General features: G+C 46.6%; 2 protein-coding genes across 4 annotated transcripts; both read left to right on the top strand.

The window, feature by feature from the left end:
- The first annotated feature begins 574 nt into the window (after positions 1-574).
- RRS1 (ribosome biogenesis regulator 1 homolog) lies at positions 575-1866 on the top strand. The gene has a single exon (XM_072329447.1). The coding sequence runs from the start codon at positions 656-658 to the stop codon at positions 1727-1729; it is 1074 nt and encodes a 357-aa protein (XP_072185548.1). The 5' UTR covers positions 575-655; the 3' UTR covers positions 1730-1866.
- A 910-nt stretch (positions 1867-2776) lies between these two features.
- Positions 2777-23665, top strand: ADHFE1 (alcohol dehydrogenase iron containing 1). Of its 3 annotated transcripts, none has more exons than XM_072329446.1 (15): positions 2777-2946; positions 3147-3184; positions 5577-5620; positions 5793-5846; positions 6097-6251; positions 6414-6610; positions 6935-7012; positions 8116-8221; positions 8736-8888; positions 9907-10005; positions 11283-11361; positions 11561-11657; positions 14785-14942; positions 17195-17321; positions 23560-23665. In XM_072329446.1, the coding sequence occupies exons 1-14, from the start codon at positions 2891-2893 to the stop codon at positions 17276-17278; spliced, it is 1398 nt and encodes a 465-aa protein (XP_072185547.1). In that variant the 5' UTR covers positions 2777-2890; the 3' UTR covers positions 17279-17321; positions 23560-23665. The 3 variants fall into 3 exon arrangements, with proteins under 3 accessions (XP_072185547.1, XP_072185546.1, XP_072185545.1); XM_072329445.1 differs by lacking the exon at positions 23560-23665 and adding an exon at positions 17890-18990; XM_072329444.1 differs by lacking the exon at positions 23560-23665 and having other exon boundaries at positions 2778-2946; positions 17195-17609.

The following is a 23665-nucleotide window of genomic DNA, read 5'->3' as shown; positions in this document are numbered from 1 at the left end:
TGTGGTAAAAGGAGAAAAGGCCTGCGCCGTCGGCTGCGATTGTTCCATAGTGCACAAACCACACACAATTGACTTGGGAGTGGAAAAAAAAAACGAGACTTTATCACAGTTAGAATTATAAGTATATTCATCTCTATTTACAAGCCTAGCATTTTATTTACTCTCCCAAAACACTTCCTTGCTGTTATACTCAGAGTCATTTCCGTCACTGCAGACATAATGTATCCACAGATTTAGCTTAGTAGAAATGTGTATCTGGTATAAAAACTCCCATCACTTCCTTGGCCACAGCTAGATGCCCCCTTTAGTTTGTTTTGAGCTCGAAATGTCATGGCCATGCAGGACACATCCCTGTAAAAGGATCCTTCAGACCTCATTTATTTAAAAGCAGCATGGAGATACCTCTGACCCAGCCAACCTAAACCCTGGCACTAAACGCACTGCCTGCTTGCCAACCCCTACACAGCGGGGCGAAGGCCTGCGGAAGCCGTAGGGAACAGCAGTGGGGACTGCAGCTCCCAGCGGGCACTGCAGCCCGTATGCGGCCGAGCCTCCATTTCCCGGCAGGCCGGGCTCTGTACGCACTTCCGTCGCGCTGATCCGAAGAGCCGCGCCGCGCTTCCTGCGCTCGGGCGGCCACACGCGGTCCGCCACCATGGCGGCCGTGCGCGTGGAGGAGGTGCTGGCGGCGGCGGCGGCCCAAGAACAGCAGCGGCCGCGGAGCGTGCAGGTGGAGAAGGAGCTGGAGCTGGAGTTCGACCTGGGCAACCTGCTGGCGCTGGACCCCAACCCGCCGCCCGCCGCGTCGCTGCGCGAGGCCGGGCCTCAGCGGGAGTCGCGGCTGCGGGCGCTGGCCCGGGACAACGCGCAGCTGTTGGCGGCGCGGCTGTGGGAGCTGCCGGCCGAGCGGGCGGACGGGGCGGCGGGGCCGCTGGTGGCGCGGCTGCCCGATCCCGCCTTCCGCCTGCCGCGGGAGAAACCGCCGCCTCGCCCGCGGCCCCCCACGCGCTGGGAGCAGTTCGCCCGGCTGAAGGGCATCCGGCGCCGCAAGCGGACCTCGCTGGTGTGGGACGAAGAGGCCAAGGAGTGGCGGCGGCGCTGGGGGTACCGGCGGGCGGGCGGAGACCCGGCCCGCGCCTGGTTGGCGGAGGTGCCGGCGGGCGCCGACCCGAACGAGGACCAGTTCGCCAAGCTGCGGCACGCCAAGCGAGAGCGGGTGGCCCGCAACGAGCTCAACCGGCTGCGGAACCTGGCCCGCGCCCACCGCCCCGCCGCCGCCCCGCCGCTGCACCCCACGGGCCACCAGAGCCGACAGGAGCTGGGCCTGGTCGCGCGCGTGGCCCGCGTCTCCACCGCGTCGCTCGGCCGCTTCCAGCCGCGGCTGCCGAAGGAGCCGGCCGAGCCGCCCTCCCGCGACGGCGGCAAGAAACGGCGCTTCCAGCCGCTGCTGGGCGACCTGGCGGCCGAGCGAGGGCGGCAGCTGGAGCTGCTGCGGGGCATGAACAGCAAGAAGCCGGCCCTGGACATCACCCGCGCCGTCAACAAGCAGCTCCGCGAGGAGGACGCCGAGGCGGCCGCCGCCAAAGGCAAGAAGCGGGCGCAGCGCGGCAAGCGGGGCCGCCGGCAGCAGCAGCGGCCCGGGAAGAGGAGCGGCGGCGGCAAGAAGGGCGGAGCGGCCCGACGGCAGCAGCAGCCAGCGGGAGGCGGTGGCAGGAGGAAGAGGGCGTGAGGGACCGGCTGCCTGCGGGCCGCGAAGGAACCACGGCTGTGGGCACCGAGGGACTGCGTGCGAGGGGTGCAAAGGGACTGCTCCGCATCCACCGCTGTGCAGCCCGCACCTCTGTCAATAAACACGTTTTGGTGTTTGTGAAATGGCTTGTGCACGGATCCTGTGGGAGGGCTTGGGGGTGGATGGGCAGCAGCTCCCGTGTTCAGCAATGGGGAGTGTGGGGCTTGGTGGCAGGGTGCAGCCTGAGCTCTCCGTGTAGTCAAACTGAGAGCAGATACCAGCTGAAGTGGGCCAAGTGTTGGGCTCTGCATTTTGGTCACAACAACCACAGGCAGCCCTACGGGCTTGGGGAGGAGTGGCTGGAAGGCTGTGTGATGGAGAGAGACCTCGGTGTGCTGATGGACAGTCGGCTGAATACGAGCCAGCAGTGTGCCCAGGTGGCCAAGAGGGCCAATGGCATCCTGTCTTATACCAGGAATGGTGTGAGCAGGACTAAGGAAGTCATCCTGACCCTGTACTCGGCATTGGTGAGGCCTCACCTCGAGTACTGTGTCCAGTTTTGGGCACCTCAGCACAAGAAAGATACGGAAGTACTGGAGCAGGTCCAGAGAAGGGCAATGAGGCTTGTTAAGGGCTTGGAGAATCAGCCCTACGAGGAGAGGCTAAGGAAGCTGGGGCTGTTTAGTCTGGGGAAGAGGAGGCTGAGGGGAGACCTGATCGCTCTCTTCCAATACCTGGAAAATGCTTACAGTAAGAGCAGGGTTGGTCTCACTGGTGACGGGACAGACAGGGGAAACGGCCCCAAGTTGAGCCTGGCTAAGTTTAGGTTGGATATCAGGAAAAAGTTCTTTACAGAAAGCGTTGTTAAGCACTGGGATAGGTTGAGTCACCATCCCTGGGTGTGTTTAAAAGCCGTTTGGACGCGGTGCTCGGGGACACGATGTAGCAGGTTGCTATGGTAGCACGGTTAGGTCATGGTCGGACTTGATGATCTTTAAGGTCTTTTTCAACCAGAGCGATTCCACGATTCCATGAACCCGAAATAAGAGCTCACAGCCCATTAACACCGCTGAGCGCTGCAGCCAAAGGCCGCCGCCGTCCCGCCCCGCGGCGCCTCCGGGGTGGTCCCGGCGCGGCCGTCCCAGCAGGCCGTGCAGCGCGATGGCGGCCGGGCGGGACCGGGCCGTGCGCCTCCTGCGGCAGCTGCAGCGGGCGGCGTGAGTGCGGGCGGGCCGGGGGCCGAGGGGACGGGCGGGGAGCAGTAGGGGGCGGCATGAGCCGCGCGTTCGGACGGGGTGGTTGAACCAAGAGGCTCCGAGGGATACCTTCGGGTGTTCTACCTTTAAAGCGTCACTTTAGGTTTTGTGTTGTGTTCTTTGTTCTTTGTGTTCGTTTTTTTTTCTTTCCTGCTATCTAGATGTCGGTGCCCGACTCACAGCCACACTTATTCCCAAGGTATGGGTTAAATTGCGTGTCTGAAATAATTCTGCATTGAGACCGTGGCCATCGTTTACATGTACTGCTTGGGTAGAGGGTGCATGTAACAGGTAGAAAAGAGAGCAGTGAAAGCATAAGGTGAGCAGTCGCTTATTTGGCAGCTGTAAGATAATAAAGATTTTTGTTGGAGAGATCCCATGACTCCATGTAAGCTGCAGCCAGTGTGTCCTGCCCTCCTTCCCCCTGCTGAAAGGAGAGGACCCACACAGATCATTGAGTCCAGTGTGTGAGCTGATTCTACACAGAACCACATAAAAACCAAACCCTGTGTCTGAGAGTGCTCTCCAAATGCTCTTTGAACTCTTGGCAGCTCAGTGTTCACGGCCCTGTGCAGCCAGTTCCATGCCCACCGCCCCCTGGTGCACACTCTGTCCCTAGCTCCCAGCCGCCCCTCCCCTGGCACAGCTCCATGCCGTTCCCTCCGGCCCTGTTGCTGCCACACGGAGCAGAGCTCAGCGCTGCCCCTCCGCTCCCTGTCAGGAGCTGCAGCTGCCGTGAGGCTTCCTCTCAGCTCTTCTGCTCTGCACTGAGCACGTTAAGGGACTTCAGCTGATCCTCATATATCTTGCCGTCCAGATGCTTCCCCGTTTTTGTAGCTCTCCTTTGGACTCTCTAATAGCTGTGTGCCCTGTGTGCTAGACTCAGAGCAGTGTATTCCATATACAAGATACAGTAGATACAGTTTTTGCTAGAGTTGGTATTTGGGCCTGTAATTTCAGTGATGAGTGCTTCTGAGTGGTTTTGACTCTTGTGCTTTACTGAAGACGCTTTTTAAAGAGTTATCATTGCCATTTTGCTTGTGGAAGAACTAATAGATTTTCAGGTAGTGATTTTGTCCGAGACCATCATACAGCAAGAGAAAAGCACGGCTGAGAAATAAAATCTCATTCTTTTCTGATTAGCCCCTCAGTCAATTCAAACCAAGCCCTTGTAACTAGAAATCTTAGTTGAGAATGCTCCATAAGTTTTAGGCAAAAATTGGTTGTATAGAGTAGCAAGATGATATCAGTTCCATAGGTCTATAAATAACAGGAATTGGCTTAACAGCAGCTAGCAAGAAATCCCTCTATGTTCATTGTGATGGTGGGCAGTGTTGAGGGAAGTGCCATGGTTTTTGAACTCACTAAAATTCTTCCTGTAAGTTAAGTTTTGCACAAGAAAATAACAGCAGGTCACCTATTATATCATCAGCGAGCGAGTAAATCTCTTGGACATGTTCTTAGCTTGTCAAATTAATGACTAGGAGTACAGCACATCCGTGCTTCAGGAGAGGTCAAACATGTACAGCCTGGCAAGAGATGGCAATGAAAGAGCGGACAGCAGCTGGCCTGGGCTTGAATAGAACGCACATAAAGGATTTTAATACATCTATCTGTTACTGTTGTGGGTCAGTGCTTCAGTGCACCCCAGAGTGTCTGTAAGACTCATTATGGCTTCACTCATTGGATCTGAATCCAAATCACATTTTTTTCAATTAATATAGCAGGCAGAAGGCATGACTTCAGCTGGAAGAGTAGAACGCCTCATCTGATCTCTTCTTGGAGAAGAATGGGCTGTTTCAGTTGATGTGGTTTGTTTCACTTTGTGACAGCATCAGGATATGCAAAAGAGAATATTGTGAAAATCCATGCGAGAATGACACGGCAAAGAGAAGACATGATTGAAGTACCGTCCTTACAAATAGGTTTTCTGCTGAATCATGTTGATAGTAACATCGATTCATATGAAAGCTCTATTTATTATTAGCTGTGCATGCAGTTCCTTAATTTTCAGGCAAGCAGTTCAGTGTCAGCTGTAAGTTCAGGACCAGTAAGAAGTAAAACAAAGTATAAACACTTATCGTAATAGTTTCCACACGCACAAAAGGCACTTTCAATTCAGAGGTGTATGGACGATGTCTCCTGTTTTTGTCATGCAGGTTGTTCAGAAGGTTATCACGTAGGCCCTGTGCGTTTGTAACAACTCTCAAACAGTATGGAGCACTCTGTATGCCCTGCAGATGCTCAGCTGAACATATTTATCATACATGCATAAACATCCATCTGTTGTTCTTCTGCAAATTTCCTGCTAACTTACTCAGTTTCTATAGGGAAGAAATCTTAAGGAAATAAAAACTATCTTGAATCAGACGATTCAAAAAAACTCAAATGAGTCTATGATTCCCAGTACTGAGATCGTTTAACCACACAAACAGCTGAGGACAAAATGGGTGACAAGCAAAGACAAGTGAAAATGATCTTTGCTAATGTTTTGGTGATTTAAAAGCAAAGAAATCTGTTGTCTTTAGTATTGCTGTAGAGATTGAGATCACTTTTTGTTCCTTAATTTTAATGTTTCATTTTCATTTCAGTTCCTGAACGGGCAACCCTGAGAAATACCGACTATGCATTTGAGGTAGATTTAATAATAAAGTCTATTTGATTTAAAAATAGTGTGCTTTTTGCTATCAAATACAGCACTTAGCAAGTGCTTACATTAGTAAATATTTCTGTTTCATTTTGATTGCTTAGGGCTGTATTGCATATCTTCACTTGTCCTAGAAAAATGTATGTTCTTTATTGTGCAGATGGCCATTTCAAACATCCGATATGGAGAAGGAGTCACTAAAGAGATTGGCATGGTAAGCGTGGTTAATGCAAATCCATCACTGGGGAAGAGTTATTTTCTGACAGGCTGCTGGTGCTGACTGTCCATTTAATTTGTGGAAGCTCATATATTGTGTATCTGAACCCCCACTTTATGTCCATGTAGTCCTGTACGTATGTATCTGCGACTCCTCTTTTTACTAAATGCTGTTTTGGTGTAGAATCTACATAGGTCAGTGTGTGATTCCACACCAATTGTTTGTTTCAATTTCGTTGTTACTGTAGGACCTGCAGAATCTGGGTGCTAAAAGAGTTTGTTTGATGACAGATAGAAACCTCTCCCAACTGCCTCCTGTAGATGCAGTGTTGAATTCCTTAGCAAAATCTGGTATAAACTTTCACATGTACGACAACGTCCGTGTGGAGCCAACAGACCAGAGGTACTGCTTCTGACAGCGTGTTTCTTAAAGGGGTGCTGAGGCTCTTTCATCATGCCTTGCAGCCATTTGAACACCTCTTTGTGACCTCTACACCAGCCTTAATTGTTTTCCTGTGTGCTGTTTTTGCCCTGACTAATTGGAAAGCTTTCCTTGTTTTCCAAGTTTCCTGGATGCCATTGAATTTGCTAAAAAGGGGGAATTTGATGCCTATGTTGCCGTTGGAGGTGGGTCTGTGATAGACACCTGTAAGGCTGCCAACCTGTATGCCTCCAGCCCTACGTCAGACTTCTTGGATTACGTCAATGCTCCTATAGGGAAGGGAAAGGCTGTCACTGTGCCCCTTAAGCCACTCATTGCAGGTAAAGCAGCAGAGGTGTGTGTGGGGAGTGAGGGGGAAGAGCAGAGGATGTGTTCTGTGGTCTGTGCATATTTCTGCTGAAATCAGTTTGCCATGACTTTTTCCCCTCCCTTTGGGCTTACTTTTCTTCTAGCTGTATTCAGCAGTAAATCTGCTGTTTGCTTCATACATTTTGTCATTACTTGGTCTTGTTAAGATGAAGTGTGACAATCTTTTAAAGGTCCCTTCCAACCGGGCCCATTCTAAGATTCTATGACCCTATGATTTATTTTGTGTTAATAGGCTTTATTTATTACATGTTCTTGTCCTTGTTCTTCTTTTTAAGTGCCTACAACAGCTGGCACTGGAAGTGAAACCACTGGTGTTGCCATTTTTGACTTCAAAGAGCTTAAAGTGAAAACTGGTGAGGCTTTTTGTTTGCTATTCAAAACAATTTCTATATCCCGATGTCTTCCTTATGTCCTCGCCTTGAACAAGAGGGATACGGCCTGTCATTTCAGATGTCATTTCATTTGATTCAACTGCCACAGACAAATTTGAAGCTTAAAGGTTTCCTCCTCAAATTAAATTTATAGCATATTAACATAATGAAATGCCTGTGCGATACAGTGGATTACCGTTTGAAGGCAAACCAGGATACTAAAATCCTTCAGGTCTTTAAATGGCAGAAAATGTTAATAGCAAAGGAAATTTCTACTTATGTTCAGGGTCAACCAACTGTTCCTTATTTCCTTTGTATTTTTCTGTCTGTTTTTAAGACTTATGTTTCTTTGTTTTGTAATTGCAACCAAATGTTTCCTTTCCTGACTTCGGAAACCTCAGGCCTGAGATGCTGTGCAAATAAAGGGCACTGTCTTCCTTTGACCTTTTCATCCCTGGAAAATAAGGATTACAGCTAAAATGTCATCTTAAGCTTCACATCTATTTTGAGGTTTTATTTCAAAACATGTGGATTTTATATGCTGTGTCGGCAGTGTTTGGGACCCAAACGTGTGTGCTAAGAAGCTGTGACTGTAGCTCAGAGTTCTGTAATCCATATACAGTCGGTCAGTCTGTCTGTCTGCATGGCTCTCTCACTCTCTAAGCTGCTTCTCTGTCACCTTAGCCATGATATGAAGGCAGAGATTAAAGATTGAAGGTACAATAAATATCAGTTTATGGTGGAAACAAACCAGTCTTCCTCTGATTCCTAGAGCTGTTCACAAGAGATACAAATGTAAGAGCGATGCTGCAAGTGCCATTCAGCACAGATGTTTTAAAAGTACAGTTTACTCAAGGAAGGTGGCAGAAAACACTGCCTGGTGTAATTTACTTCGGGCAGCAGTCTCTTATGGGGACTTCAGTCAGATTTAGATTCATAGGTCTTGCTCCCTTTTCTCCCTTTGCTTTTCCCTGTGTATTTTCAAATCATTTCCCTTCTTTATTTGTATGCATTGAACGTTAAACTTTAGTGGTCTTGTTTTGTTGTAAAAACCCTTTAAGTCATTTCCCTTAAATATACTGCAGGTATTGCTTCAAGAGCCATCAAGCCTACACTGGGCATCATTGATCCTTTGCACACACTGTCTATGCCTGAGCGAATAGTGGCCAACAGTGGCTTTGATGTGCTTTGGTGAGTTTTCTGTGCAGGCTACTGCTTGATTTTATTGCAGCTTTCTATTTTTGCTGCAATGGTTGTAGAAAAAGGTGTGCTTAAGGGGTAGAAAATGATCTTTTTTCTTCCTCTCTTCTTCTTATTAATGTGACCTCTGTTATACTTTCCTCTTAATTAAAATGTGCTTTTCACTTGTCAGAAAACCAGCTTTAACCTACAGCTTTTAACTGCTCAAAATACACAGAAGTATATGTTCTGGGAGTCAGAAGTTGCCTTGCTTCTGGGTGCTGCATGCATTAGGGTAATAGATGCATAAGGAAACCGTGTGACTTCTCAAGCTTGGTGAGTTGTTCTGAGCCACAATGTCTAGCAGCATTTCTTTGTAAATAAAGATGTTCTGTCTGTAGTTCGTACATCTAAGTGTAGCAGTGTAGGCAATGACCCCACTTCATGTAACCAGATATATGACTATCTGGGAGATGAGACTGTGGCTCTCCCACTTAAATAATTCACTGTTTAATCTTTCTTTTAGCCACGCTCTTGAATCATACACGGCTCTTCCATACAAGATGCGCAGTCCCTGCCCTTCAAATCCAATCAACAGACCAGCTTACCAAGGCAGCAACCCCATCAGTGATGTCTGGGCTCTTCATGCTCTACGCATCGTAGCTAAGTATTTGAAAAGGTAATACCTTTAACAGCCATCCCTCCTCACGGAATATTTAGTCTTCAGTGCTCAAAGAGGAAAGCTTGAATTTTAGTTTGAAGTAATGGATTAAGCCTACATTTCCTACCTTGAATTTCTCCTGAATTAGGATTACTCCAGTAGAGGTAGCTTTTAAATGCTCCTCTGGATCTATTTTAGAAGTGCTCAATAAACAAGTATTTCTTGTCACTCAGTTAATGAGAGAACAAATCATGTGTTTTTGAAGAATCCTCTTTGACTTTGTAAGGGGAATACGTAACAAATGAGACATAACACTGGTGTCGTTTTCATGGCTCTCAGTGTAAATTAGTGCACAGATGCATCCATCGACAAGAAAACCACAGTCATGTAAAAATGTGCAAAGTTATGCTTTTACTGAAAACTACTCAATGCCTTCAGTTTAAATTAAGTTTTAGCTTAACTGGAAATTGGATTTGATCATTTCCAGTAAAGTTTTGGTCTGTTTAAAACTTTTCTATACAATGTAAGTTTATGCTGAAGGTCAATATGTTACTTTGTTAAAGACTTTTACAGTACCTGGCCACTCTAAATGTTTTCTGTTGTTCTATGGAATCTATTCCCGAGACTTTTTATCCATGCTGTTAACCTGTACAAGCAGCCTGGTGTGGGGAAGGCAAGGAAGCTTGATGGATGGTAGGGTTCAGAACAGCACCTACTGAGATGGGCCTGGAGCTGCACATGGGGTTGTCTGAATTCTTTGACAGAGCTGTTGAAACCACCACTAAACTGGATACAGCTCGTTTAACCCTATTTACTCAGTTTTTGGCAAAGTGAAAGGAAAGACAGTTTGATCTTCTGATCAGGATTGCTCTTTGGCTGAAGTGACAAACTGATCCCACTGCCAGCATTTTTTTGTTTTCTCAGCTTATCTGGGAGATATTTTGTAAATCTGTAAAGAAACCATTTTTCCCTTCTCTGCCCTGATTTTCTACTCCATATGGGAATTCACTGGTACCATTGTCTCCATGGTGTGCAGAGCCATCAGAAACCCTGAAGACCGTGAAGCAAGAGCCAACATGCACCTTGCAAGTGCTTTTGCTGGTATTGGCTTTGGCAACGCTGGCGTTCATCTCTGGTAAGTACAGGAACTGTTAATCCCTTCACAGACATTGCTGCCTTTTTTTCTAGGGTATATGATAAGACACTGTAGTGTGTTGCTGCTTATCTCAGGGAGAGTCATAGAATCATAGAATCATAGAATTACCCAGGTTGGAAAAGACCTTGAAGATCATCAAGTCCAACCGCAGCCTAACCAGTACCCTAACTCTAACAACCCTCCACTAAATCATATCCCTGAGTACCACATCCAAACGGCTCTTAAACACATCCAGGGATGGCGATTCAACCACCTCCCTGGGGAGCCTATTCCAGTACCTAACCACCCTTTCTGTAAAGAAGTGTTTCCTAACATCCAACCTAAACTTACCTTGGCGCAACTTGAGGCCATTTCCCCTCATTCTGTCACTTGTCACCAGTGAGAAGAGACCTGCCCCACTCTCACTGAAAGCACCTTTCAGGTACTGGAAGAGGTCTCCCCTCAGCCTCCTTTCCCTCAGGCTAAACAGCCAAGAGTCATATCTTGTGAGACGCTAACAGTTCTTGACATGTACGCGTATGAAGGTTGTGTATTCTGGCTTGTGAGATTTCCAAAACACGGTTCTCTTTACCTTTCCTGACCAGAAAAGTAAAAACTATGTTTAGGGAAAAAGAATCAAGGACAGCTTAAATGTTGAATTCTGTGTCAGCTGCTCAGCAGTCAGGCAACACTGAAGTAGTCTTGTGCCATTCCTGAACTGCTGTAATTGGCAGAGTTTGCCCATGGGAGCAGGCGTTCTGCAGGTTGAAATGTGCTGTAGTAATATTGTAATGCAAACTAGTTTCGTATGGATAAAAATTTCGGACAAGCAAAGCTGAAGCCTGAATTATTAAGAGCCTTTCTTTTCATTTATTTTGGTTGAGCAAGTCCACTCTTTAGATATATTTTAACAACATAGTTTATTTTTCTCATGCAGCGTGATCAGGTGTGGGTGTAGAGTTTGTTATTTTTGGTGTGTTTGCATTACTTTAGCATCTGAGCATCTTTTCATCGAGTCAGTGGAGTAATACAAGAACTTCACACCCACAAAGCAAGGGGCTGCTGCTCTTGCTGTTTTTACAGCTGGGCTGCTAAGGTGCAGAGAATGAGGGTTGTCTGTACCTGGTGTCCTTACCATATCTGTGCCTAAATACTTTTTGCATGTCTGTGTTTAAGAGACTTGCATACAAAAGGCTGACTGCACAGGAGACCAAACATACAATTTCCAAATACCAGGCAAGTCGCCCTTAATCTCTTTCTCTCTGTTCTCTTTCCAGCCACGGAATGTCTTACCCTATTTCTGGTTTGGTGAAAACTTATAAACCAAAGGATTATAATGTGGATCACTCTTTAGTGGTAAAGCTTGATTCATTTTTGTTTTCTTATTATATTCCCTGTTAGCTCACATTAATGAGTGCCAAAGCACATTGAAAATGCAAAAAGACGTGCTATTGATGTGTTTTCATATATATATATATATACACACACACACACATATATATGTTTATATATTATATATATATAATGTTTATATATATATTCATTTACTTTCCAGCCACATGGCCTTTCTGTGGTGCTGACATCCCCAGCAGTGTTTGCTTTCACAGCACAGGTACATCCCGAGCGGCACTTGGAAGCTGCAGAGATATTAGGTAAGGATCTCTATGGATTCATCTTACCCACATTTACAGAAGTTGTTCCAAAATGTCTTTTGGGGAGGGAAAAAAATGTGTGTGGAATTTTTCTGTTTAAAAAACAAATGTTGCTTTTTGGAGCTTAATTTTTTGTATTGAATAATGTAATTAGAGAAGCAAGCTGGAGAACTCTTCTTCTTGGCTAGAAAACTGGAAAGCTGACGTGAACTATAGATAACTGTGCAAATCAACAGAGCATAACTGTGACTGGAGTCTCTCAAGGCTTTATGGAGAGAGGTTACTGTAGCGTTGATACCATAAAACAAACTGGTACTCAGTTGCATCTGTTAACTAAAAGGAAGTATTTTGCCTAACAACTTCCCTCCTGTTGCAATGAATGAGGACTGTGATGTTCTGGATCACTCCTGCTCTTTTTGAGAGCAAACTGTAACTGTGGCTTTCGGTCCTTCCAACTTAGGCCTGAGCTTATTTGTAGGTGATGGAATTTCTGAGTGGACAACTTCAGGGGGAAGCACTGAGTAGCTGTTCTGCAGTCACATCTGTGATGGCTCAGAAGGGGGCTTTTCTGCTTCTTACCATAATAAAAGTAAATGCTGCAAGCTGACAGCACATTTAAAAATTACATTGTCGTACAGCTCTTTGTAAATCTATGCAGTCCGTTGCTGGAAGGTGTCCTGAAGATAAGATACTCTTCATTGCACCCCCAGCATAACTGTGCATAATCAACTAGCTTTCAGCCGTGTGTTGCTGGAGCTGTTAGCAGTCTAGCTGTGGCAGCGTGGTTCTCCCATGGGCTATTTTATTTATATCTCAGGTCAGCTTTTCTGCCTGTGCTACATTCTGTGTTGTAGCTGAACTGCTGCTGGTGCCCATGCTGGCTGTCTTGAGCAGTGAGCAATCACAGTCACATGTGCAGCAGTGCAGACAGCAGAGAGAAAGTGGGTAGGGCAGCTCTCCTGGTATTTGGAAAATTCGTATTCAATCCCTTGTATGGTCAACCTTCTGCATGCAAGTCACAGCAATGCAGTCACATGTACAGCTTCCCTGTACAAGTAATCTGACGGCATCGCAGGCTTCATCAGGGAGTGGGACTTTTATATCGAGAATGAAAATAACGCGGTCACATTAAAGAGGACGTGAAACGTGGTCAGAAAAAATAGATTGGTGGGGCGGGATTCATTCAGATTATGTTTTAATTGCTGATTAGGAAGTTTGTTCAGCCTTCCTCCAAAGCACACAGTCCTGTCTGTGGTCAGAAACAGAATGCAGACGTAGCTGGAATCATAAGCTAAGCTACAAAATGCCTGTGTTCCTATAGCAATGACATTCAGCTCACATAGTGCAGACTAAGAAAGTGGAGTTGGAAAACTGGTCTGCACGGTGCACATCAGAGGATTTGATCTCTGGCTCCCTGATTGTAAAAGTAGGAGTGAGAAAGCAGCTCCTTTAGGTTTTGTGGTGTGAACGGCTGCCAGAAATTCTTCCTCGAAAAGCTCCATTAATTTTCTCAATAGAAATTTGAACTACGTTAGTGCCTGCCATGCTCTAAAGTGACTGACTTTGCTGAGATGACACATGGAAATGAACTTGTTAATTCCCACCTGGGGTATTTACTTTTTATTCAAGTCTGGAATCCAACTGACTCCAGTAGCTGATTCAAATCTGTCACGTTGCCAAATACAGTGACTAAGAAAGTATTTTATAACGTGGAGAAGATTACTAAATAGTTATGTTGTATGAATGTGCAGCTGTGAACTTGGGTACGGCCAGAAAAAGCTTAATACCCCCCTGGGAGGAATTCTTAAACAGTTGAAGTAGGTGTGCGTGTGGCCAGATATTTGCGGAGTGCCATCAAAGGCTGATGGGTCCTTTAGGATGATCAAAAAAGAAAGTAACAGAACTACAGCAGTGTTTTGAAACACTCCTTCACATTTACTTTTTCCATCTGTTCCTTTCCCTTTTCACTTTACTGTCTGAAGATACCGGATTGCCTTTGTGTTCTAATTACTCCTCTACGGCAAAACCCAGGGTAAACTCAGGTAGCGTGGCATAATTCCAGTAGTGTAAGTCTTCACACCAGACTGCCATATGTTATTTATCAAGTTCTCCCAGACAGTCCCTACTGCAGTACTGCCGCTCTTGCTACCCAGACATCGGAGCTACTCAAGTGAGCTTGTTGCTCTCCTGTTCTCTTAGTCGCTCTTGAACTGCACGAGGATCACAGAAAATATTTTTCCTGTAGCTATGCCGTGTTCTTACTCATTCTCTCAGTATGGTGCTTGGACCCAGCATAGCTCTTGTGTAACATCATTGAGGTTACGCAGAGAATAAATTTGGCTCATCTTGCTTGGGAAAGAAGACAGATGGAGGGAGCTGTCTTCTGTCTGGACGTACAATTTCTAGTTGTATTACAGTCCTGACCATTCAGTGCAGAAAGGGGAGCAAGCTATTCCATAAGAAATACTAATAATCTTTCATTCTATATCGAAGCTTCCATTGCCGTTCAGCAGATGTTTCACATATACCAGTTACTCCTCTTAGTTCTGCACTGCTCTACACGTCGGCACACATTCAAACTTCAGGACTGATTTAACCCGTTAAACACCACCCTTCCATCTCTTGTCTTTCTCAGCCCTCACACTCTCTTCCTCTCTTTGAACGCGTAACATAACAGAAAGGGGAGTAGAAAATTGCTTGTCACTGGTTTCCTCATCCTCTAGATGTCAGCAAACTCAAGGCCTGAAATAAAAGTAGCATTTGGCACCCTGTCCATAAAAATAAATACCAGCGATGTTCATGTGCGAGCTGCTTTCCTCCCAGCAGTTAGTCAGACTGAAAAGTGCTTCTCCCTGTAAGCACAGAGGGAGGGGAAGTGAACTCCATGTGGCAGTTAGTCCTTCTGGCAGCAGTTACCTGCTTCTCCCGATCTAGTTTTAATTTACTTTTTACACATTATTCCAACTTCCAAATGAAGACCAGTGCGTCTTCTTACTACATGTTGCTTTTAGAGCAGCGGCTGTTATGTATGGCTATGTATTCAGCTGATATTATGATTAAATTAAGTCCAGAACAGGCTTCCTCCTCTCTCTCCACCCTACAGTCAAGGCATTATGTCTTATTTTAGGAGCTGACATCCGCACTGCCAGAATCAAAGATGCGGGGTTGATTTTGGCAGACACGCTCCGGAAATTCCTGTTTGATCTGAATGTTGATGATGGCTTAGCTGCAATCGGTTATTCTAAAGCAGACATCCCTGCGTTAGTCAAAGGCACTCTGCCTCAGGTAAGACAGAAAGTAAAGGTTTTACTTGTCAAATAAAATAGAACAGATTATTATTTTTTTAAAAACAGAAGTGTTTCTTTCCAAGCAAATGTTATTTCTAATCCTACATGAAAACAGCTGCAGTGGAGAAAATGAGGCATAGTCCGCTTTTCTTTCCTCTACAGAGTTTAAGTTTTCATTTTCGGTGAGATGGAGTGCATGCCGCATTCTGTTCTGTGCGGGGATTTCTTTGCATGGTCTCAAACAGACTTTTATTTCATTTCCTGTCCTCTCACTGCACTGATTAACTGTGCTGTGTGAAACAAGACAACCCAGTAGTCTCTCAAACCTCATTTTTGGATATGGGATCATAGAATCACCAAGGTTGGAAAAGACCTAAAAGATCATCCAGTCCAACCGTTCACCTATTGCCAATAGCTCCCACTAAACCATGTCCCTCAACACAACATCTAGTTGTTCCTTGAACACCCCCAGTGTACCACAATGCAAATGTACTTGTGTTCCCTAATAGTTGATTACCCACACAGGGCAGTCTTTGATAAATTTCCCTTTCATCTTGCAGTAGGTTTTCTTCAGAATGCAGCACCCACTCATTGATGTGGCACGTTGCAACTGGTGCCACTAATAAATCAGCACTGGAACAGGCTGCCCAGCGGGGTTGTGGAATCTCCTCCTCTGGAGATATTCAAGGCCCAACTGGATGCCTAGCTGTGCAACCTGGTGTAGGGAACCTGCTTTGGCAGGGGGATGGACTCGATGATCTCTGGAGGTCCCTTCCAACCCTTACGATTCTGTGATTCCATGCTGTGGAGTGCAGGCTGCAGGCTGGGAACCGTGTCGGGACAAACATCTGTACTCCCACTAAGAACAGAAATTTGTTTTCCTTTTTAAGTGAAGTTGTTGAAACTGATCCTATTCACAACACAGCAGTGAGTGCAAAGAACATCATGTCCCAGGGTGGAAAATGTGGCTGGTCCTGTGTGGGACTGGAAGGGGAGATGAGGAAAGCTGAAAGCAGGAGGTGGCAGCATAAAACCTGCAAACCTGCCAGGGGCAGCCCAAGGGTTGCTGACCCACGGGTTGGGGCATTATTGGCACAAGATCCCTCATTACTGGCACTGTACCAGACTTCCCTGAGTCAGAAGGGAGGAGCCGGGGCCTCACTGTCCAGGCATCGGTGCATAGCAGGCTTGTGTGGAGGCGGTGCTGCTGCTCTGTGCTGACCAGGGATGAGGAAAGAGATACCGGCTGTACCTGCAAAGTGGCTGTTGTAGGTAGAGGTATGTGCACAAAGCTATGCTTTTCAAACTCATCACAGCCCGTGCTAGTCATGCTGGCTACAAACTGTACCTCAGAGGTGACTTCCTCTCCATGGTGGCTCAGCATTGCAGATAGGAACCTCAGAGTGTGCTGACTGGTCTCACCTGAGAAAAATCAGTGTGTTTACAGGGCTGGATCCACCAAGCCGATGTCAGAACAGGTCATAGCAGGAGAAACTCCTATTTACTGAAGTGGCAGCATTCAGCTGGAGGCTGCTTTGCTGAGAAACAGTGCCTTCCTGGTGTGCCTGCGCAGGTGGCAGTGCTTCTGTAAATGTTAAATGCATTGACTATTGAAAACATAGTTACTAATCATAACCATACACGGGCACCGATGTTGGGCTGTTTAGGCTCAGTGGAGCTGTGTCACAGTTCTGCAGTAACGGAATTCCTGCACAGATACAGCTGACTCCAAGCTGACGGGCTCTTTATTAAGCAGCCTCACTGCCTTCCCTTGCTGTGTCTTCTCTGCTGCCTGAGCTGCAGTCACTGCTTATTGTCCCCATCTACTGAGCTTCTGGTCTTGGAGAGACGTTGTAATTTGAAAATATCAGTCCCTAAAGGTTGATCTCCTCGTTCCAGTGTTGGCAAATGAATTTTAAAATGGCCTCTATTCACAGAATACTGCTGGCAGCGTATATGGGTCTGTGGCTGGCAAGACCCATGTTTGAAGTACTTGACTTTGCATCTGAACTGCTTTTTAATCTTGCTCCTATGTGTTTAATTACAAGCAATTTTTACTTAATAAAATCTTGAAAGTGCAACAACTGATGACGCTTCAACCTTAATTACTTGATTACTTACTTGCAAGACTTTGTTGCTCTCTGTGAAGGACACGAGCACAGAGGCACGCCATTCAGCCGCGCACTTCGCTGCTCTTTGATTCAATTTGTTGACAACCTTCGCTAATCCCATTTTTCTTTCATCTTGCAGGAGAGAGTGACTAAACTGTCACCACGTCCCCAAACAGAAGAAGACTTATCTGCCCTCTTTGAGGCCTCCATGAAGCTTTATTAGCTTAAACGCTACGCTCAGAAGTGTGCTCTTCTCTAACACAAAGGTAATTTCTTACTGATGGAGAGATTGAATTTCTTTAGAGAATGGAAGAACTTGGGTGTCTTCCACTTCTGTTGTGCACTGCCAAAAGATCAAGGAATTCATCTTTAACTAAACCCTGCTTTGAAGTGAAGGCTCGGTTGTGTTTTGCCTTGCTCAGTAGGCTGTGGTATTACTTGCATAAAGGTTGAATCAGACATCTAGCTTTACTGAAAGCTTTCCTGTGCTTCAGAGGTGGTTAAAGGTGAAAATGGATTCCAACACATTTAATAAAATACTGTTTTTATTTCAGTTGTCTGTAGTTTTGCTAGGAAGCCCACGCTAGTTAAGAAGTAGCTGGGGTCACTTTAATTGAGGAGGAGCATTTCCCTTGCAGAAGATGTCAACTTGCTGTATTCTGTACCACTTTATCATCTTTTTACCATCTTGCTTCACCAGGAAGGTTTTTGAAGGGGGTAGTTTGTTGTTCCTAAGGAAAACCATACCTACTTATTACACGTTTGGAAGTGGATTCCAGAGATTTTGCCTTGGGTTAAAGTTTTGAAAATGATTTTCAGATATTTGTCTTTTAGATCTATCTAAAGTATGCAGAGGAGTGAATACAGAATAAGGCATGGCTGCACACTGAGCAGGAACCACGTAACAGCAAGACATCATCCATCACAGTCATTTTGTCTCTGTGTTCCCCTTTCCTGCTGCGTTCTGTGGAAAGAAACTATCGACTGTATGTTGCTTCTGTGGGAAAGAATTGCTTCTGCTGAACCTCTGCAGGTGCTGCCATTCAGAGCACAGCCACCAGCTTGAGGAAGTGGCACTGCGCTGTGGTTCACTATTCACAAGTGGTGGTGTAGCATACGGCTGCGAGTGCCCCGCGGGGAGCGCTGGTTAGACATGGGAATGAGTGTGCACGTTCAGAGCAGTTAACCAGCTGGTTGGTTGTCAATTGAGAAAGGGAAGTGGGAAAGGGAGAGACGGAACTCAAATTTTAATATTATATATATCTATAATTTTATTCTTTTTTTAAGTGTACATGGTTGTGTGTGCAGTTCATTTAAATCGGGTTCTGCTTTACTTTGGTCCGTTTCAGCATCAGACAAACACAAGAACCCCTTAACCTCTGGGGTTCTCATTTCTGTCTGCTGGGAAGGGGCAGTTCTTCAGTCTGCCTGTTGAAGCTGAAGGCTCTAAACATACACCTTTGTGCTTTTGTGTTGATCTGCTAAAATTAGCTCTAACCTGGGATCTGACGACAAGTAGGTCCCAGACGTTGGCTTACAGGTCTATTTCATTGTTCAGTTAAAGCAGGTAGGGGGCTGCTGGTTGGAGACCGTAGACATTTGTAACAATAGAATGGGTTCAGTGGCCATAGGGGCTGCACTGCCAAAGTGCCTCAGCCTGTTCTGGAAAGCACGTATATTTTCCATGTACTCCTGAATCTTGTCCTCTGCTGAAATTGCTCAGAGGAACCTCTATCACAAACACTGCCTTCATAATAAGTGGTGAGGGATTCATTTTGTCCAGGCCCTGGTCCTTTCCCTCTTCCCATTTCGGTGCTGACTATCCCAGCAGTTAGAGCAAAAGAAGAAAAAGCAGAAGACAAGTAACTAATATGGCTCAGCCTCTGGAAACTCTCACAGTTGTCTTGTGTGAATAAAAGTGGAGGAAACTGCAGGTAAGTCTGTGTGAATGCTCATCCGTTGTTGCATTACGCTTACCTCAAGGCAGTGCGTCAAAGCTGTCATTTTCTGTCTTGCCATTGGCTTTCCACACCCCTGAGACCTGAAAAAATGGATGGAGAAGAATGTTACTTAAAAGTCACACAGCAAAGCTATCTCTAGACACTTTCCATAAGCCCCAAGTAAATCTGCTTAAGCATCGCAGAGCTACAGGACACGTGCAGTACATTTTGGCCTTCAGCATCTTCAGCCTCATAAATCTGTCACTGTGCTTAGTATATCTGTGGAGCACAGAAAGGACAACGTGATGCAGTACAGCAAAAGCCGAAAAGTATAGTGTGCATTTTGCCTCAGACCACCACTGGGTACTCGCTAAATAAAAAGGCACTTAATTTAAATCCAAAATAGTTGTTAAACACCAGCTAGTGAATAGGGAATACCGATCATTTTCATCTCTCCAAGAGCTGTTGTGATAGGACAAGGGATGGTTTTAAACTAAAAGAGGGGAGATTTAGGTTGGTTGTTAGGTGGAAATCCTTTGCTCGGAGGATGGTGAGGCCCTGGCACAGCTGCACAGAGAGCTGTGGTGCCCCAACCCTGCAGGTGCTCAGGGCCAGGCTGGATGGGGCCCTGGGCAGCTGAGCTGGTGGGTGGCAGCCCTGCCCATGGCACCAGGCTAGGACTGGGTGGGCTTTAAGGTCCCTTCCAACACAAAGCATTGTGTAATTACTTCTGTGATTCTAGGATATGTCACAGTGATTGTGGCTATGTACATGAGATCAAGCTGAAGCTTACTCCTTTGCTCCGAGTTTCTCAGTGAAACTGACACACAGAAAGAGAAAGAAAAAGAAAGCCATATCACCAGGAAAGCTTCATCTCCCTTACGTTCCCTTAAATGCAGCACTTGAGAATGCAGTTTTATACCTTGCCAGTTTAGGGCTCCCATTAGAAAAGAAAATTAAAAAGCCATTCATCTTCTCTTTGTGCCATCGTGCTGATACGGCTGTCACAAGAGAGTTTCTACACAAGAGTAGAAGCATCATGCAGCCAAATATCAACAGTAAGAGGAAGGATCATTTTGATGTAGCTCAGTGGAGTTAATTCAAGGCCTTAAGTTAACTGCTTTCCTATCAACAGCAGAGGGAATTAAAAAGTAAATGCTGTTGCCATGAAGAGGCACAGCCAGGTAAAAGCAAAGGAAATGTGGCATATCCTTCCGAGAGGGCTGGCCACTGACATCACACTGCAGAGCTTGATTCTGCTATTGATGTGGGCAGCACAAATCAACCTGTACAATCATAGACTCAGTGAGGTTGGAAAGATGACTGAGATCATCTAGTCCAGCCATCGGCCCATCACCACCATGCACACTGACCCGTGGTGCTCAGTGCAACACCTGCCCTTTTCTTGAGCTCCTTCAGGGATGGCAGGTAACCACCACCTCCCTGAGCAGCCTGTTCCAGTGCCTCAATCCAGCGGCAACAGGAACTGTACAGTGGGCTCAGCTCCCTTACATGTTTAATTTGATCTAAGACTGCTGCATCATGAAATATATATCATAGCACAGACACGAGTTTATCGATGTGGAACTTCTTCTCTGTGTTCACTGGCTTGTAGTGACTTTGACCCACTTTAACAATGCGCTGGAGCTGTTAGTGGGATGTGCTATCTGAGTGTTTGACCATACAGCCTTAAATTAGCAACTTGACATTGAAATGCTGATTTACACCTGCAGTCAAATGGATAACACATGTTAAAGACCGATTGTCAGCAGCTCCAATACATTATTGCTTCATTCTGTGTCATTGTCACTTGCCTTTATGCAATTTAAGGACACCATTGTGTGGCATTGTTGGTATCCTATGGACACAGCTGTAGGGGGCTGACACTTTCTATGGAGTTTGTCATCTATCTAAAGCTGACATCACCTTCAAAAAATCCCTGTGAGCATTGGGATGTTTAAGTGTTGCCCTGTGTTCTAAGACCACATTGGAAATAAAGAAGCAGCTTTTTTTGCAGGCGTAACAAACAGTTAACATTGAATAACTCGCTGATCTGACCTTTTCACCCCAAGGAAGATTAATGGTCATTTAGATCGGAACTTCCACCCCGATCGCAGGTCCGAGTGCTGCAGGGATTCAGACAGACAAAGCCTTTTCCCCTCTGGTCACCAGCCCAGACCTGCGGTGTGTCTCAATGGCCATGAGGTGGCCGCTCAGCCGTTGGTGTGCAGGAGTTGGTGGCTGTAACCCATTTTCCAAGAGGCCAGCCGCTGTCACTGTGTGCTTATCGGAGCTGTGAGGAATGGCAGTTCCCACAGGCAGCACCTGGATCACGTTTAACTCACACTACTAAAGCCTACGCAGCCTGTGTAACTCATTTCAGCATCTCAGCCCTTCTCCAGGGTCACCTTTCCAAGCAGGGAGGGGCTGAAGCTGCATCCACACTGTGTCACTCTTTCCCATCCTGGAGGGCTTCAGCCTCTGTCCCCACTCACAGAGCACACGGGTCCTGTCAGGTCATGCTCACAGCTGCGTTCCTGGCTCGTCCCCCTGCTTTTCTCTCTCGCATTTCTCTCTGTGCACTTTCCAGAGGTGTGGTTTGTGCTCCAGGCGGGAGCTTTGGAGGGCAGGCTTTGCTCTGGAGCTGCCAGGTCAGCGTGCAAAGTGGCAATGACATCGTGGCAGAGCACATCCCTCAGCCTTCATGCAGCCATCTCCCAGGTTTAGTTCCCAGCGCAGTCATGCTGATGTAATTCGTACCTCCCGTATTAGTATTTTAAATGGGAGTTCTAAAACTAGAACTACTCTGTTATTAAAAGTGAGCACAGAGCTCAGGGACAGATTTTGATAGTAAAGTAACCGTTTCTGACTTCTGGTGTCAGGGGGAATAACATCACTGACTGTAATGGCAGTAATGGCAGCTCAGGGAGCTGCCCAGCAGGGCTGAGCCAACTGTACCAACCGCTGCTCAGCAGTGGTGCTGGGGCAGCTGGTGGGTGCAGAGGGCCCAGCGTGTTGTGCTTCACTGGAGACATCTGCACAGCAAGCAGGGCCTTGGTAAATTCACCTGTGTACTGACATAGGTACAGCTGACAGACATTGAGCTTGACTGTGAAAACATGGTTACCAGCCAGAGGATAAAAAGTTGAAAGAAAGGGCTTAAACTGAGGAGTCTGGCACTTGTTTTTTGGCTAGAATGAGAGGATATGGAAGTGCTGGACTTCAGGGTAATGTCTAAGGTGAGCCTAAGCACTATGCAATTACTAAGTTCGCCACATGTGGCCTCACCTTGAGCGCTGGGTGCAGTTTGGGTGCCACAGTATATGGAGGACGTACAGCTATTAGAGAGCACCCAAAAGAGGCTGATAGAGATGGTGAAGGCTCAAGAGGGCAAGGTGTGTGAGGAGCGGCTGAGGGTTGGCACAGCTTAGAGCAGAGGAGCTGAGGGGAGGCCTGATGGCGGCTGCAGCTCCTCACAGGGAGCGGAAGGGCAGCACTGAGCTCTGCTCTGTGTGACAGTGACAGGGCCCGAGGGAACAGCATGGAGCTGTGCCAGGGGAGGAGGGGGGGGGGTGAAGGACAGGGTCTGCATCGGAGGGTGGTGGGCCTGGAACGGGCTGCACAGGGCAGTGGGCACAGACCTGAGCTGCCCGAGTCCAAAGAGCATTTGGAAAGCACACTCAGACATAGGGTTTGGTTTTGGGTGGTGCTGTGTGGAGCCAGGAACTGGACTCAGTGATCCTTGTAGATCCCTGCCCACTCAGGATATTCCATGATTCCATTAAAAGTCTCAGTAACTCTTCCTGTTCCCGTTTAGTTTTCCCTCTCCTAGGCTCACCTCTGAAATGAGCAGAGCAGCTGAGTGTAAAGACTAGTAGGGCAGATGGAAAAAAGAGATCATCAGTTCTGTGAAAATCAGAATTGTTGGAAGCTGCATGACTTGAAAATGACTGATCTCTTTGTAGCTTATGAGCTTGAAAATCCTTTGTATTTGCAGCATTAATTCCTCTTGTTATCTGAGGTGATCTACTTTAATCAGATTCCTAGAAACAAGTCAGGTATTAAAGCAGAAGATACTTGACACCTATGTTGGCAGTACCAGCGTTGAGGCCGAAGACCAAATCAGCAGGGAGAGCAGATAACCCGTGTCATCCTTCCAAAAAGCCTTGCAGGATAATTGCTACCAGGGAATGCCCCCAGTTTCCCCTTCCAGGTTCCGTTTAGTAGGACCATTTGGTATACTTCCCACACAACAGTTGTTCTGAAGTCCTGCATTTGGAAGAGCCAGACATTCCATAATGCTCCTCCCCCATCCTAAATCCTCCTCCACCACAGTACCGTCTCCTATTCTACCTCACTGCTGCACACAGGCATCGTTGCTTAAGTCTGCACAGAAGAGTGCCCCCTATGCTCAGTCCTGCCTTTCCACCCTCAGTGCAGCTTCTTGCATTTCCTATTCCTGTTCTCTAGCACTGTGGTTTCTGAGTGCCCATAGAATCATAGAATGGTTTGGGCTGGGAGGGACCTTTAAGATCATTTAAAACTGAATCTCATTTTCATGCAGAACTTATAGAGAAGAGACTGCAATCTGATATCCTCCAAAGACCTGCATCCCACAGAGCACGTGTGACATGCAGCAGAAAGAGCTTGGTGGCAGCATGAGGACACAG

Source organism: Excalfactoria chinensis, chromosome 2 (assembly GCF_039878825.1).
Source record: "Excalfactoria chinensis isolate bCotChi1 chromosome 2, bCotChi1.hap2, whole genome shotgun sequence".
Lineage (NCBI taxonomy): Eukaryota > Metazoa > Chordata > Aves > Galliformes > Phasianidae > Excalfactoria > Excalfactoria chinensis.
The sequence above is the reverse complement of the archived record's forward strand: the minus strand, read 5'-3'. Positions and strand labels throughout refer to the sequence as shown.